Source organism: Salmo trutta, chromosome 5 (assembly GCF_901001165.1).
Source record: "Salmo trutta chromosome 5, fSalTru1.1, whole genome shotgun sequence".
Classification (NCBI taxonomy): Eukaryota; Metazoa; Chordata; class Actinopteri; order Salmoniformes; family Salmonidae; genus Salmo; species Salmo trutta.
This window is the reverse complement of record NC_042961.1, coordinates 57,991,556-58,004,512: the sequence shown is the minus strand read 5'-3', so window position 1 is coordinate 58,004,512 and position 12,957 is coordinate 57,991,556. Positions and strand designations below refer to the sequence as shown.

General features: G+C 44.8%; 1 protein-coding gene across 1 annotated transcript; it reads left to right on the top strand.

Moving 5' to 3' along the window:
* Nucleotides 1-483: 483 nt before the first annotated feature.
* Nucleotides 484-5,651, top strand: LOC115194645 (ras-like protein family member 11A-like). The gene is made up of 5 exons (XM_029754505.1): nucleotides 484-990; nucleotides 1,827-1,883; nucleotides 2,072-2,154; nucleotides 3,130-3,300; nucleotides 3,469-5,651. The coding sequence occupies exons 1-5, from the start codon at nucleotides 840-842 to the stop codon at nucleotides 3,769-3,771; spliced, it is 765 nt and encodes a 254-aa protein (XP_029610365.1). The 5' UTR covers nucleotides 484-839; the 3' UTR covers nucleotides 3,772-5,651.
* Nucleotides 5,652-12,957: the final 7,306 nt, after the last annotated feature.

Sequence of the window (12,957 nt, the reverse complement as noted above, 5' to 3'; positions counted from 1 at the left end):
TAGGAGGCGACAACGAGGCTCGCAGATTAAAGCGGATGGATTATAATTGACCGGTCGTCGCGTAAATAATAAATTATAGCAAACTAAAATGGTAGTTTAGACTACCACTGCATGGTCACAAAGAACAGAGGCAAACCGTCAAAATATGTGAAAATTGTTGGTTGAACTAAATTACTCTTTGGGCCTATTTCCTAAAATAGTTTGTTTTTAGCCTTCAATTCCAACAATTGATTCAGTTTACTCATTGAATCCTATTTGACTGTCTTGAAATGTAGGCTAATAAATTGGGGAAAATACCCCCAGGAATGATATCATATGCACCATTATGCTTGCCTGTCCTGAACAGATAAAATGTCCAGATACTAACAGGTCAGCGATTTGTAGGGGTTGTGCTGTCAGCAAATCCATGCTCGGCTACTCATTCACGCCCCGTTCTCTCTCATCCCACCCCGGTTTGTCTGACTCTTCTCTCACTTGACTAACAACTGCTGCGGGAAGTGGCGGGATTGACTTGTCTGCCCTTCATTGTTTATATGACCGTTCGGTGCTCTGTCTCTACTTATCCTATGTGAAATAACGGTTCCAAGGATACAATCTACAATCGGATAGCCTAACGGTCTAGGACCATGGGCGCCAAAAGAAACTTGATTATGTCAATTTGTTTAGCGCTCAATGCAAGGGATCTTCAAACGGTAGGCAGGATTGTTTCGAAGTAGGAGCCAGTTTCTGTTCTTATCGAGATCGGGTGCATCGAGAGACAGTGGAGTATTTTAGTAGTTGGGGGGGACGAGGAGAAAGAGGAACGGTATTCCCAGACTGGACTCACAAGGGGCTTCTAAATGCGTCTTCTTGTCGACCCACCGAGAACAATGAATAGTGGTTCTAGCAACTTTCTGCTAGTTCCAATACCGGAGTATCCCATTCTAGACTGCGTGCCCAACAAAAACGTCAAGATTGTGGTTTTGGGAGCGAGCAACGTCGGGAAGACAGGTAGGAGACATGGTTAATCACTTTTTGAGAAGTGCGCTGTAGCGCACTGTTGGAATCTGAAAACAAGAATCAATGTGAAAATGTGTGTATATATAAAAAAAGTTATCAATTTTAGGCCTATACGTAATTTTTCTATGCAAATAGAGAATGAAGGCTAGAATGAAAATAATTAATTTGCATTAGTTTGTCAAACGGATTGGCAACAAATCCTTTTATTATGCAGACAATCCATGTCGATTTTGAAACAAATTGTACCTATTCATATTTCCACCTATCACTTCAATCAGGGGTGTGAAACTCATTCCATGGACGGCCTGTTTGCGGCTGTTTCTTATTTTCTTGTTTCATTTCAATTAAAAACTAGACAACCAGGTGAGGGGAGTTCTTTACAAATTAGTGACCTTAATTCATCAATCAAGTACAAGGGAGGAGCGAAAACTCGCAGACACTCTGCCCTCCATGGAATGAGTTTGACACATGTGACTTAGATATTGTATTAGGCTATGTCTGTCTGTACTCTGTAGAATAGGCCTCTAGGCTACACACTGGTGTGCCAGTTGGACAGCTAGTGGTAAACAGTGTCGCCAGCGATTCCCTATATAGTGAACTACTTTTAACTAAACCCCTATGTAGGGAATAGGGTCGAATTTGTGTCTGGATGCAGACAGACTGATGGGAAGCTGGTCTATACCACCTAAGGAGCAGGCCATGTCAACAATGAAAGATATGTAGCCTGCAGTATTCTCTTATGTCAACAATGAAAGATATGTAGCCTGCAGTATTATTCTCAAGGTGTTGCTCAATGGAGACTATTCATCTCGTTGTTTCATTCACAGCTTTGATAGTCAGGTTTCTGACCAAGAGGTTCATTGGGGACTATGAGGCAAACACAGGTAGGATTTGTATCATTCTCACAGTGCACGCTCATATAATATCTGTCATTTCACATTGTAAAAATGTTGAAATAGCCACACACTAGTTTACTATAGCCTCCTGTGTTTAAAAACAACCCGTCAGTACAAGGCATCCTAATGTGTTGCATATCTATCCATCATGCGTGTTGCTAATCTCTGTTTTCCAGGGGCCCTTTACTCCAGAAAGATCAATCTAGATGGAGAACAGGTCTCACTGCAGATTCAGGACACACCCTGTGTCTCTCTACAGGTAGGTCTCTCTCTCTCTCTCTCTCTCTCTCTCTAAACACACAATGATGTGTCCCAAAATGGCACCCGATTCTCTATACACAGTGCACTACTTTTCACCAGATCCTTACGTGCGCTGGTCAGAAGAAGGGCGCTACAATAGGGTGTCATTTGGAACGCCCCGGTGTCTCTCTAGTCTAAAGGTAACTGCTGGTCCTCGCTACAGCCTAGGGGTCTATCTAACCAGACGTGGGGTCAAATACTTTAAATTACATGCCAAGTCTCCCTTGGGATAGAGGTATTCTAACCTCCTTCTTTAGGATGTTCTCACACAGACAACACTTTGACTGTTCCATTTTATTGGTTCAATCACAAAAAGTATTTGACATACAGTAGCCTATGTATGTATTTGACCCAGATCTGGATATAACAAGTAGAAACATCTCCTCATTTTCCATTCTTCATTATCAGTAATAATATATCATGTTACAGTAGACCAGGGCCCCTATAAAGCCTCTGAGTAGAGTGCTGATCTAGGATCAGTTACGCCCTTTTAGATCACAATGAATGAGATTATATGGGCAGGTTAGGACCTGATCAGCACTCCTATTTTGAGACCCTTTGTGGACATGAGCCTACATCCAGTATCGAGGCATATCCCAGTCATTTTTCTCTCTCTCTACTCTCTGTAGTGGTTGTGATGAGTTCAGTGACTCCCTAAGGGAGTCTCCCGTTCATTTATCAAACTAACCACCTGTTCAAAGGCCTGGTTTTGTAAACAAACTACAATCTGAGGTAAAGAGGGCGTTCTGTCTGTCTTCTCCATAATCTCAGAATAATAGCCAAAAGCAGGCTTCTCATAATAACACTAATAGGCTAGTGTAGGAGGGCAGATGAAAGCATCACTGTCTACATCAGTCTGTACCAGTGGGTTTTGAGTATTAGAGACAGACAGATGTGACATGCTCTATTACCCCCCCCCCCCTCCACCCCCCAGGACGATGCAGAGGGGCTATATTGTCAGGAGCAGATCAACAGGTCTATCTACTGGGCGGATGGATACGTTCTGGTGTTCTCCATCACCGACCACAGCAGTTATAGAACCATCCAGCCTCTCTACCAGCACGTCAGACGCATCCACCCTGCAGGGAACATACCTGTTATACTGGTGGGTTTGACTGTTATATTACGGGAGATTGATGTTTTTTTATTATTATTTAAGTCTCCAGGTATGTCCTTGTCATACTGGTGTCTAAATAGATAACCTTTTATTTTCAGGAAGTATTTCTGGACGTCGCCTTAACATTTCTCTAATCCTTCTCTCCTCTCCTCGCAGGTGGGCAACAAGAGCGACCTCCTTCGTGCCCGCCAGGTGCCGGCTGACGAGGGCGAGACGTTGGCAGCCTCTCTGGGTGGGCCATACTTTGAAGCGTCTGCCAGGGAGAACCACGAGGGGGTCCACGCCGCCTTCCTGCACCTCTGTGGCGAGGTGAGCCGGGCGCTGGGCGGGGGTAACGGGGAGAAAAGGAGAGGGGGACTGCACCTGGCCCGGCCCAAGTCCCCCAACATGCAGGAGCTGAAGAGGAGGTTTCGACAGGTGCTGTCCTCTAAGGGAAAGTCTTCCACTAACACCTTGTGATGACGATGGGAAAAACATTTTTTTGGGGGGGGGGTTCTACATGTTCTGGTTCTGGAATTGGAATTCTGGATTGAGCCCAGTTGACTCTCCTGTGATGCCGTTGTATGATAATGAATGGAACAATTTTTTTCAAATGGAGCATTTCATTGGAACAGTGAGAAGAGGGAAACAACGGTTATTGTATTTCTTTGGATTGGAATGGAACATTAAGATAGAGGTTCCCCTTGTGGAAGGAATGGCACAGAGACAGCAAAGCCCAAGACTTACAAGAAAACAGTGTGCTATGAGGCTTATGACAGCACATACCATTCTGACAATCTAACCAATGGTGACAGAGGAGCCTGCAATACTGACTTTGACTGACAGGCCTAACGGACCAATCATAGGCTACTCTGCTATTCGATCTGAGCTGTCACACACTAGCCTACACTTCTTGCTACTGACACATTTGTATTAAATGAATGTCATCTGAAAATGTACTGTACCCAGAAGCAAAACAAACCGATGGTTGCATCCCCAATGGCACCCTATTCCCAATTTAGTGCACTACCTTCAACCAGGGCCTAAGTAGTGCACTATGTAGGGAATTGGGTGCGTTTGAGACGCAACTTATATATTTTCCAAATTAAAAACATGGATAGGCCATGGTTAATTAAATGTTTATTTAGCAATTACATGTCCTTGACATTTAAATATGATCTGTTTTATAGCAGACTTTTATCCAAAGAGACTTAGTCATGCGTATATACATTTTTACCTATGGGTGGTCCCGGGGATCGAACCTACAACCCTGGCGTTACAAGCGCCATGCTCTACCTGCTGAGCTACAGAGGGCCATCCTGGTCTGTACTTATCTGAACCAACCTGATTCCCTCTGAACAGTCTCTAACCACAGATATAGGATCAGTTTACCCTACCATTAGCATAAACATAGATCAGAGCTTATAGGGGGAACTTCAGCCAAACCACTAGGGTTACTGCTTGCGAAAGTCTGCTAACTTTTCCTACATTTCTGTGTTTACCAGAAATCCTGGTTGGAACTTTCCTGGAATCAGGAGGGAATAAGCAGGATTTCTGGAAAACCATGGTATTTGGGGGGAAAGTTAGTGTAATTTTGCCACCCTAGTCAGGACCCTTTAGAGCAACATGTACAGGCTCCATTTTGGATGGATATATATATTTTTAATAAGAGGCCAGAGAGGAAGAGACATGGGGTGTGTTCCGATTGGCACCCTATTTCCTATATAGTGCACTACCCACAGGGCTCTGGTCAAATGTAGTGCACTATATAGGGAGCCATTTGGGACTCACCCATTGGAGAGACATGTCAAATCGGAGTTCTCATGACCTTTCACCTCTATCTGCTGTGTCAGAGTTTTGTGGAACACACCAGAGGTTAGGGGGGCGCCCAGTTTCCCAGACTCGCACGGATACACAGACACACGCACGGATACACACAAGGACGCCTGGGGCACAGGGTCAGGGTTAGGGTTACTGGGGCACAGTGTTCCCGATAACGACACATTCCTCAGCATCTGGAATTTGTTTCTGTGAATCTGGTCGTTGCCCCCAACCACCTCCATAGAGAGACACACACCACAGCCTTTTAACCTCTGACCTTTCACCTATAAAATGAATCCGTGTGTCTCAGTGTGTGCCAGTAGAAGGATTCATTTCACTATAGTGGCTGAGTATTGCTTTGCTGGGTCATGTTCATTAGGGACAAAACGGACTTAAACAAGGAGGGACTACCTGGACTTCTCTGCAAAGTGTTTTAAGCCGTTTTCCTGTGAGTGCTCTATTTAACACGACCGAGATGTTTGAGATGTAGTTTAGAAATGCTAATAAAGAAATTTGAACTTGTTTGAAGTCAGAAATGAGAGAGAAGTAATTGACCTCATTCTTCAACCATTTTAATTTCCTTCTCTTCCTGTCTCTCAGACACACACACACAGCCATTATAAAGACCCTCTTCCGGTATGCCCCTGGCACTGGAGCCCTCATTCCAGCTATCCTCCCAGAGCCAACAGTCAGCCCCCACTGTAATACCACAGCGTGACTTACCAACCAATAATGACACATATGTTACAAATAGTAACAGAAACACTTCATATTTAAGGTTTTATCCCAAATGGCACCATATTCCATATATAGTGCTCTACTATGGGCCCAGGTGGTCAAAAGTAACACACTATATTCAGAAAAGGCTCTGTTCAAAAGTAGTGCACTATGTAGGAAATATGATGCCATTTGGGATGCACACTTACCCTTATTTCTCTCCAAGTGTGTCTGAATACCTACAAGATGAGCCAGACAGTAGCAACATGGCCCCGGCCCACCATAGAAGAAGAGCTCAGACAGTAGCAACATGGCCCCGGCCCACCATAGAAGAAGAGCTCAGACAGTAGCAACATGGCACCGGCCCACCATAGAAGAAGAGCTCTGACAGTTACAACATGGCCCCGGCCCACCATAGAAGAAGAGCTCAGACAGTAGCAACATGGCCCCGGCCCACCATAGAAGAAGAGCTCAGACAGTAGCAACATGGCCCCGGCCCACCATAGAAGAAGAGCTCTGAACACAGCTCTCTGCAAGTCTTGTATTATCTCATTATTTTATCTCAGAGTATCTTCCTGAGGGCTCACACAGCACAGAGGGCCAAATCTGTCATGGAGGACGAACTGTTCCTCTATTATTAGTTCACACACACACACACACACACACACACACACACACACACACACACACACACACACACACACACACACACACACACACACACACACACACACACAAAGATAAGGAATGAATGGGAATCTGTGAAAGCCTCTGGTTACCAGTTCCCACATTAGCAGAAACACACTTGCCTGTCTTGCATGCATAAATACACACAGATGGTTCACAAGAACACACACACACACACACACACATCCCGAAGGCTCACTATTGAATGATGAACATAAACTCTCCTTCTTCCCCCTTTCTTTCTCTTACACACACAGACACATAGCTTCACACAGACACGCACACTCCTGTCTGTCTGTCTCGTTCCCTCTTTGAGCTCCAATCTACCTGGGAAGTTGAATGGCTTCCATATGCTGTTTTACTAGGACCACGGGAAGAATCATTCTGGTGTGTGTATGAGTTAGTGGAGATTGCCACATTTGTGAATTTTTCCACGTCAACTCTGTTGATCTTTCCTTTCCTTGTTTTTCTCTGTGTGTGTGTGTGTGTGTGTGTGTGTGTGTGTGTGTGTGTGTGTGTGTGTGTGTGTGTGTGAATGTAACAGTCTCTGACATGGCCTGATGATGGATACAGTCCTGTTTGTTGTTGGATTCCTCTTGGGACTGCAGTGGAACTGGTGTTGTCTCCTAGGGCCTCATCTGGGAGGCTTGGTTGCAATAGTACCAATAAGAAAATATTACTGAAATGGCACAACAATAAGCTACGTTTTGCCAATGTATTCACTGACTAAAATATTCAATAAAGGGCTGATAAAGATCATTTGTATCCCCACAAATGATTTCTAAACATGACACAAAAAAGCTATTAATCATTTTCTGTCAAGCATCTCAAAGAGGGTGTGTCCATGTGTGTGATAACCACCTTCACCTTCCCTATACCGCAATAAGCAGTTATTGATGATCTCCTCTATCATCTTCCACTGGACAACTCTCTCCTGTCCCTCACCACCATCGCTGACAACATAGCCAATGAGATCACTCCCTTTGACAGATTAACCAATGAGATCATTCTCCTTGACAGATCAAATTGATAACTTCCTGTCTTCTGATAATGGGCCTCGCCCTCGCTTGGGGCAGAATCTGCCCCACAGATCCATGATCAGATTACCCTCTGAATCTAACCATCAGAGGGAGAGCTTCCAACTTCCTCCTATTCCTCTTGACCTGTAAACTAGCATCTCTAGTATGTCTCTATCACTGTGAAAGCAGGATAGTTGTGAGAGAGCTCATCAATAAAATGTGATGAATATGGGAAGTCTCGTTATGAGAGGGATTAGAACATGGAACGTGGAATGTGTTCTAAAGGAACGTGTTGCTGTACATGGAACAGCTGTTGGTCTCGTTAGTGTGTGTGTCTACGTGTGTGTGTCTACGTGTGTGTGTGTGTGTGTGTGTGTGTGTGTGTGTGTGTGTGTGTGTGTGTGTGTGTGTGTGTGTATGTGTGTGTGTGTGTGTGTGTGTGTGAGAGTGTGTTAGAGAGGGCGAGGTTGTCAGCGCCTCTCGTTATCAGATTAGGCAGGATGTGGTGGTTTGGAGACCGGGAGAACACTCAACCAGACAATAACCTCCTGGGATGAGTGGAGGGGGTGGATGAGGAGGAGAAAGAGAGAGAAAGAGAGAGGAGAGGAGACACAGAGAGAGAGAGAGATAGAGAGAGGGGACAAGGGAGAAAAAGAGAATAACCTCCTGGGATGAGTGGAGGGGGTGGATGAGGAGGAGAAAGAGAGAGAAAGAGAGAGGAGAGGAGACAGAGAGAGAGAGATAGAGAGAGGGGGCAAGGGAGAAAAAGAGAATAACCTCCTGGGATGAGAGAAACTGGGATGAGGGGGGAGGGGATGGAGAGCAGGAACCTGGACAAAGAAATCAGAAATACAGACATTTTCATCCTACAAGAAACATGGTATAGAGGAGATGGACCCACTGGTTGGCCTCTAGGTTACAGAGAGCTGTTAGTCCCATCCACCAAACTACCAGGTGGTATAGAGGAGACAGACCCACTGGTTGGCCTCTAGGCTACAGAGAGCTGGTAGTCCCATCCACCAAACTACCAGGTGTGAAACAGGGAAGGGACTCAGGGGGTATGCTAATTTGATATATAGCAGACCTAACTCACCCTATTAAATTAATCAAAACAGGAACATTTTACATTTGGCTAGAAATTCAAAAGGAAATGATCTCAACAGAGATAAATGTCCTCCTGTGTGCTACCTATATCCCCCCACTAGAATCCCCATACTTTAATGAAGACAGCTTCTCCATCCTGGAGGGGGAAATCAACAATTTCCAGGCCCAGGGACATGCACCAGTCTGTGGTGACCTAAATGCCAGAACTGGACAAGAACCTGACACCCTCAACACACGGGGACAAACACCTACCAGGAAGTGACAGCATCCCTCCCCCATTTCACCCCCTTAGACACAACTACGACAGCATAACCAAAAAAACGGTTCACAACTCCTGCAGCTCTTTCACACGCTGGGTATGTACATAGTCAATGGTAGGCTTCGAGGGGACTCTTATGGTAGGTACACCTATAGCTCATCTCTTTTGCAGTTTTACTGTAGACTACTTTATCACTGACCTCATCCCAGAGTCTCTCAGAGCATTCACAGTCTGCCCACTGACACCCCTATCAGACCACAGCAAAATCACAGTCTACTTGAACAGAGCAAAAGTCAATCATGAGGCATCAAAGCAAAAGGAACTGAATAATATTAAGAAATGCTATAGATGGAAGGAAAGTAGTGTGGAAATCTACCAAAAATAATTTAGGCAACAACAAATTTAATCCCTTTTAGACAACTTCCTGGACAAAACGTTCCCACTGTAATAGTGAAGGTGTAAACTTGGCAGTATAAAACCTAAACAGTACATTTGACCTTTCAAATTCCCTATCAAATCAAAAAAATTAAAACTGAAAACTGAAGGAAATTAACAACAATGACAAATGGTTTGATGAAGAATGCAAAAACCTTAGAAAGAAATGGAGAAACCTGTCCAACCAAAAACATAGAGACCCAGAAAACCTGAATCTACACCTTCACTCTGGTGAATCACTAAAACAATACAGAAATACACTACGGAAAAAGAAGGAACAGCACGTCAGAAATCAGCTCAAGGTAATTGAAGAATCAATAGACACTAACCACTTCTGGGAAAATTGGAAAACACTAAACAAACAACAACACAAAAAGTTATCTGTCCAAAAAGGAGATGTATGGATAAACCACTTCTCCAATCTTTTTGGCCCTATAACAAAGAACAAACAGCAAAAACATAAACATGATCAAATACAAATCTTAGACTCAACTATTAAAGACTACCAGAACCCACTCGATTCTCCAATTACATTGAATGAACTACAGGACAAAATACAAACCCTCCAACCCAAAAAGGCCTGTGGTGTTGATGGTATCCTCAATGAAATGATAAAATATACAGACAACAAATTCCAATTGGCTATACTAAAACTCTTTAACATCATCCTTAGCTCTGGCATCTTCCCCCAATATTTGGAACCAAGGACTGATAACCCCAATCCAAAAGTGCAGACAAATTTGACCACAGTAACTACCGTGGGATATGCATCAACAGCAACCTTGGGAAAATCCTCTGCATTATCATTAACAGCAGATTCATACATTTCCTCAGTGAAAACAACGTACTGAGCAAATGTCAAATCGTCGTTTTACCAATTTACCATACGACAGACCACGTATTCACCCTGCACACCCTAATTGCCAAAACCCAAACAAACCAAAACAATGGCAGTCTTCTCATGCTTTGTTGATTTAAAAAAAGCTTTTGACTCAATTTGGCATGAGGGTCTACAAATTGATGGAAGGTGGTGTTGGGGGAAAAACATACAACATTTTAAAATCCATGTACACAAACAAGTGTGTGGTTAAAATTGGCTAAAAAACCCACATTTATTTCCACAGGGCCGTGGGGTGAGACAGGGATGCAGCATAAGCCCCAGCCTCTTCAACATATATATCAACGAATTGGCGAGGGCACTAGAACAGTCTGCAGCACCCGGCCTCACCCTACTAGAATCTGAAGTCAAATGTCTACTGTTTGCTGATGATCTGGTGCTTCTGTCATCAACCAAGGAGGGCCTACAGCAGCACCTAGATCTTCTGCACAGATTCTGTCAGACCTGGGCCCTGACAGTAAATCTCAGTAAGACCAAAATAATGGTGTTCCAAAAAAGGTCCAGTCGCCAGGACCACAAATACAAATTCCATCTAGACACCGTTGCCCTAGAGCACACAAAAAACTAGAAGGGCATTCTAAGCCATCAAAAGGAGCATACAATTTGACATACCAATTAGGATCTGGCTAAAAAATAATTGAATCCGTTATAGAACCCATTGCCCTTTATGGTTGTGCGGTCCGCACCAACCAAGAATTCACAAAATGGGACAAACACCAAATTGTGACTGCATGCAAAATTATACAAAAATGTCCAGAATTAGGCTGATACCCAGATATGCCACCAGGGGTCTTTTCATAGTCCCCAAAAGGGGTCTTTTCATAGTCCCCAAATCCAGAACAAATTCAAGAAAACGTACAGTATTATATAGAGCTCTTATTGCATGGAACTTCCTTCCATCTCATATTGCTCAAATAAACAGCAAACCTGGTTTCAAAAAACAGATAAAGCAACACCTTGTGGCACAACGCCTCTCCCCTATTTGACCTAGATCGTGTGTGTGTGTATGTATTGATATGTAGGCTGTGAGCCATTTTTAAAAATGTATGTAGTTCTGTCCTTGAGCTGTTCTTGTCTGATGATGTTCTGCATTATGTCATTCTGTATTATGTTTCCTGTTTTGTGTGGACCCCAGGAAGAGTAGCTGCTGCTTTGACTATGTACAGACTCAGTGAGCATAGCCTTGCTGTTGAGAAAGTCCGCCGTAGGCAGACCTGGCTCTCAAGAGAAGACAGGCTATGTGCACACTGCCCACAAAATGAGGTGGAAACTGAGCTGCACTTCCTAACCTCCTGCCAAATGTATGACCATATTAGAGACACATATTTCCCTCAGATTACACAGACCCACAAAGAATTTGAAAACAAACCCAATTTTGATAAACTCCCATATCTCCTGGGTGAAATACCACAGTGTGCCATCACAGCATCTATATTTGTGATCTGTTGCCACAAGAAAAGGGCAACCAGTGAAGAACAAACACTATTGTAAATACAACCCATATTTATGTTTATTTATTTTCCCTTTTGTACTTTATTTGCAGATTGTTACAACACTGTATATAGACATAATATGACATTTGAAATGTCTTTATTCTTTTGGAACTTCTGTGAGTGTAACGTTTACTGTTTATTATCTACTTCACTTGCTTTGGCAATGTTAACATATGTTTCCCATGCCAATAAAGCCCTTAAATTGAATTGAATAGATTAAGGGATTACATTGGGAAAGAGGGATGGGGCAGGGGAGGAGGGGAGGGAGGGAGAGAGAGAGGCCAGGGGAGAGGGTGAGTGAGAGAAAGGCCAGGTGAGGAGAGGAGGGGGAGAGACCAGGGGAGAGACCAGGGGAGAGACCAGGGGAGAGACCAGGGGAGAGAGAAAGGCCAGGTGAGGAGAGGAGGGGGAGAGACCAGGGGAGAGACCAGGGGAGAGACCAGGGGAGAGAGAGACGCCAGGGGATAGGGGGAGAGGGGGAGTGAGAGAAAAGCCAGGTGAGGAGAGGAGGGAGAGAGAAAGGCCAGGGGAAAAGGGGAGAGAGAGAGGCCAAGGGAGAGAGAGAGGGGGGAGAGAGAGGCCAGGGGAGACAGATAAGGGAGAGAGAGAAATGCCAGGGGAGAGGGGGAGAGGCCAGGGGAGAGAGATAAGGGAGGGAGAGAGAGAGGCCAGGGGAGACAGATAAGGGAGAGAGAGAGGCCAGGGGAGACAGATAAGAGAGAGAAAGACCAGGGGAGACAGATAAGGGAGGGAGAGAGAGGGGCCAGGGGAGACAGATAAGGGAGAGAGAGAGGCCAGGGGAGACAGATAAGGGAGAGAGAGAGAGGCCAGGGGAGACAGATAAGAGAGAGAAAGACCAGGGGAGACAGACAATGGAGAGAGAGGGGCCAGGGGAGACAGATAAGGGAGAGAGAGAGAGGCCAGGGGAGACAGATAAGGGAGAGAGAGAAAGGTCAAGGGAGAGGGGGAGAGGCCAGGGAAGAGAGATAAGGGAGGGAGAGAGAGAGGCCAGGGGAGACAGATAAGGGAGAGAGAAAGGCCAGGGGAGACAGATGAGAGAGAAAGGCCAAGGGAGAGGGGGAGAGGCCAGGGAAGAGAGATAAGGGAGAGAGAGAGAGAGGCCAGGGGAGACAGATAAGGGGGAGAGATCCTGCCTGGGTTATATCCTGCCTGTTTGGCCCTGTCCGGGGGTATCATCGGATGGGGCCACAGTGTCTTCTGATCCCTCCTGTC

What these genes read in the sequence shown, in the direction of transcription:
- LOC115194645 (XM_029754505.1), top strand. Translation starts at nt 840, where the DNA reads ATGCGTCTTCTTGTCGACCCACCGAGAACAATGAATAGTGGTTCTAGC. An exon ending in GGACTATGAGGCAAACACAG is followed by an intron (nt 1,884 to 2,071) that starts GTAGGATTTGTA and finishes TCTGTTTTCCAG; the next exon opens with GGGCCCTTTACTCCAGAAAG. An exon ending in CACCCTGTGTCTCTCTACAG is followed by an intron (nt 2,155 to 3,129) that starts GTAGGTCTCTCT and finishes TCCACCCCCCAG; the next exon opens with GACGATGCAGAGGGGCTATA.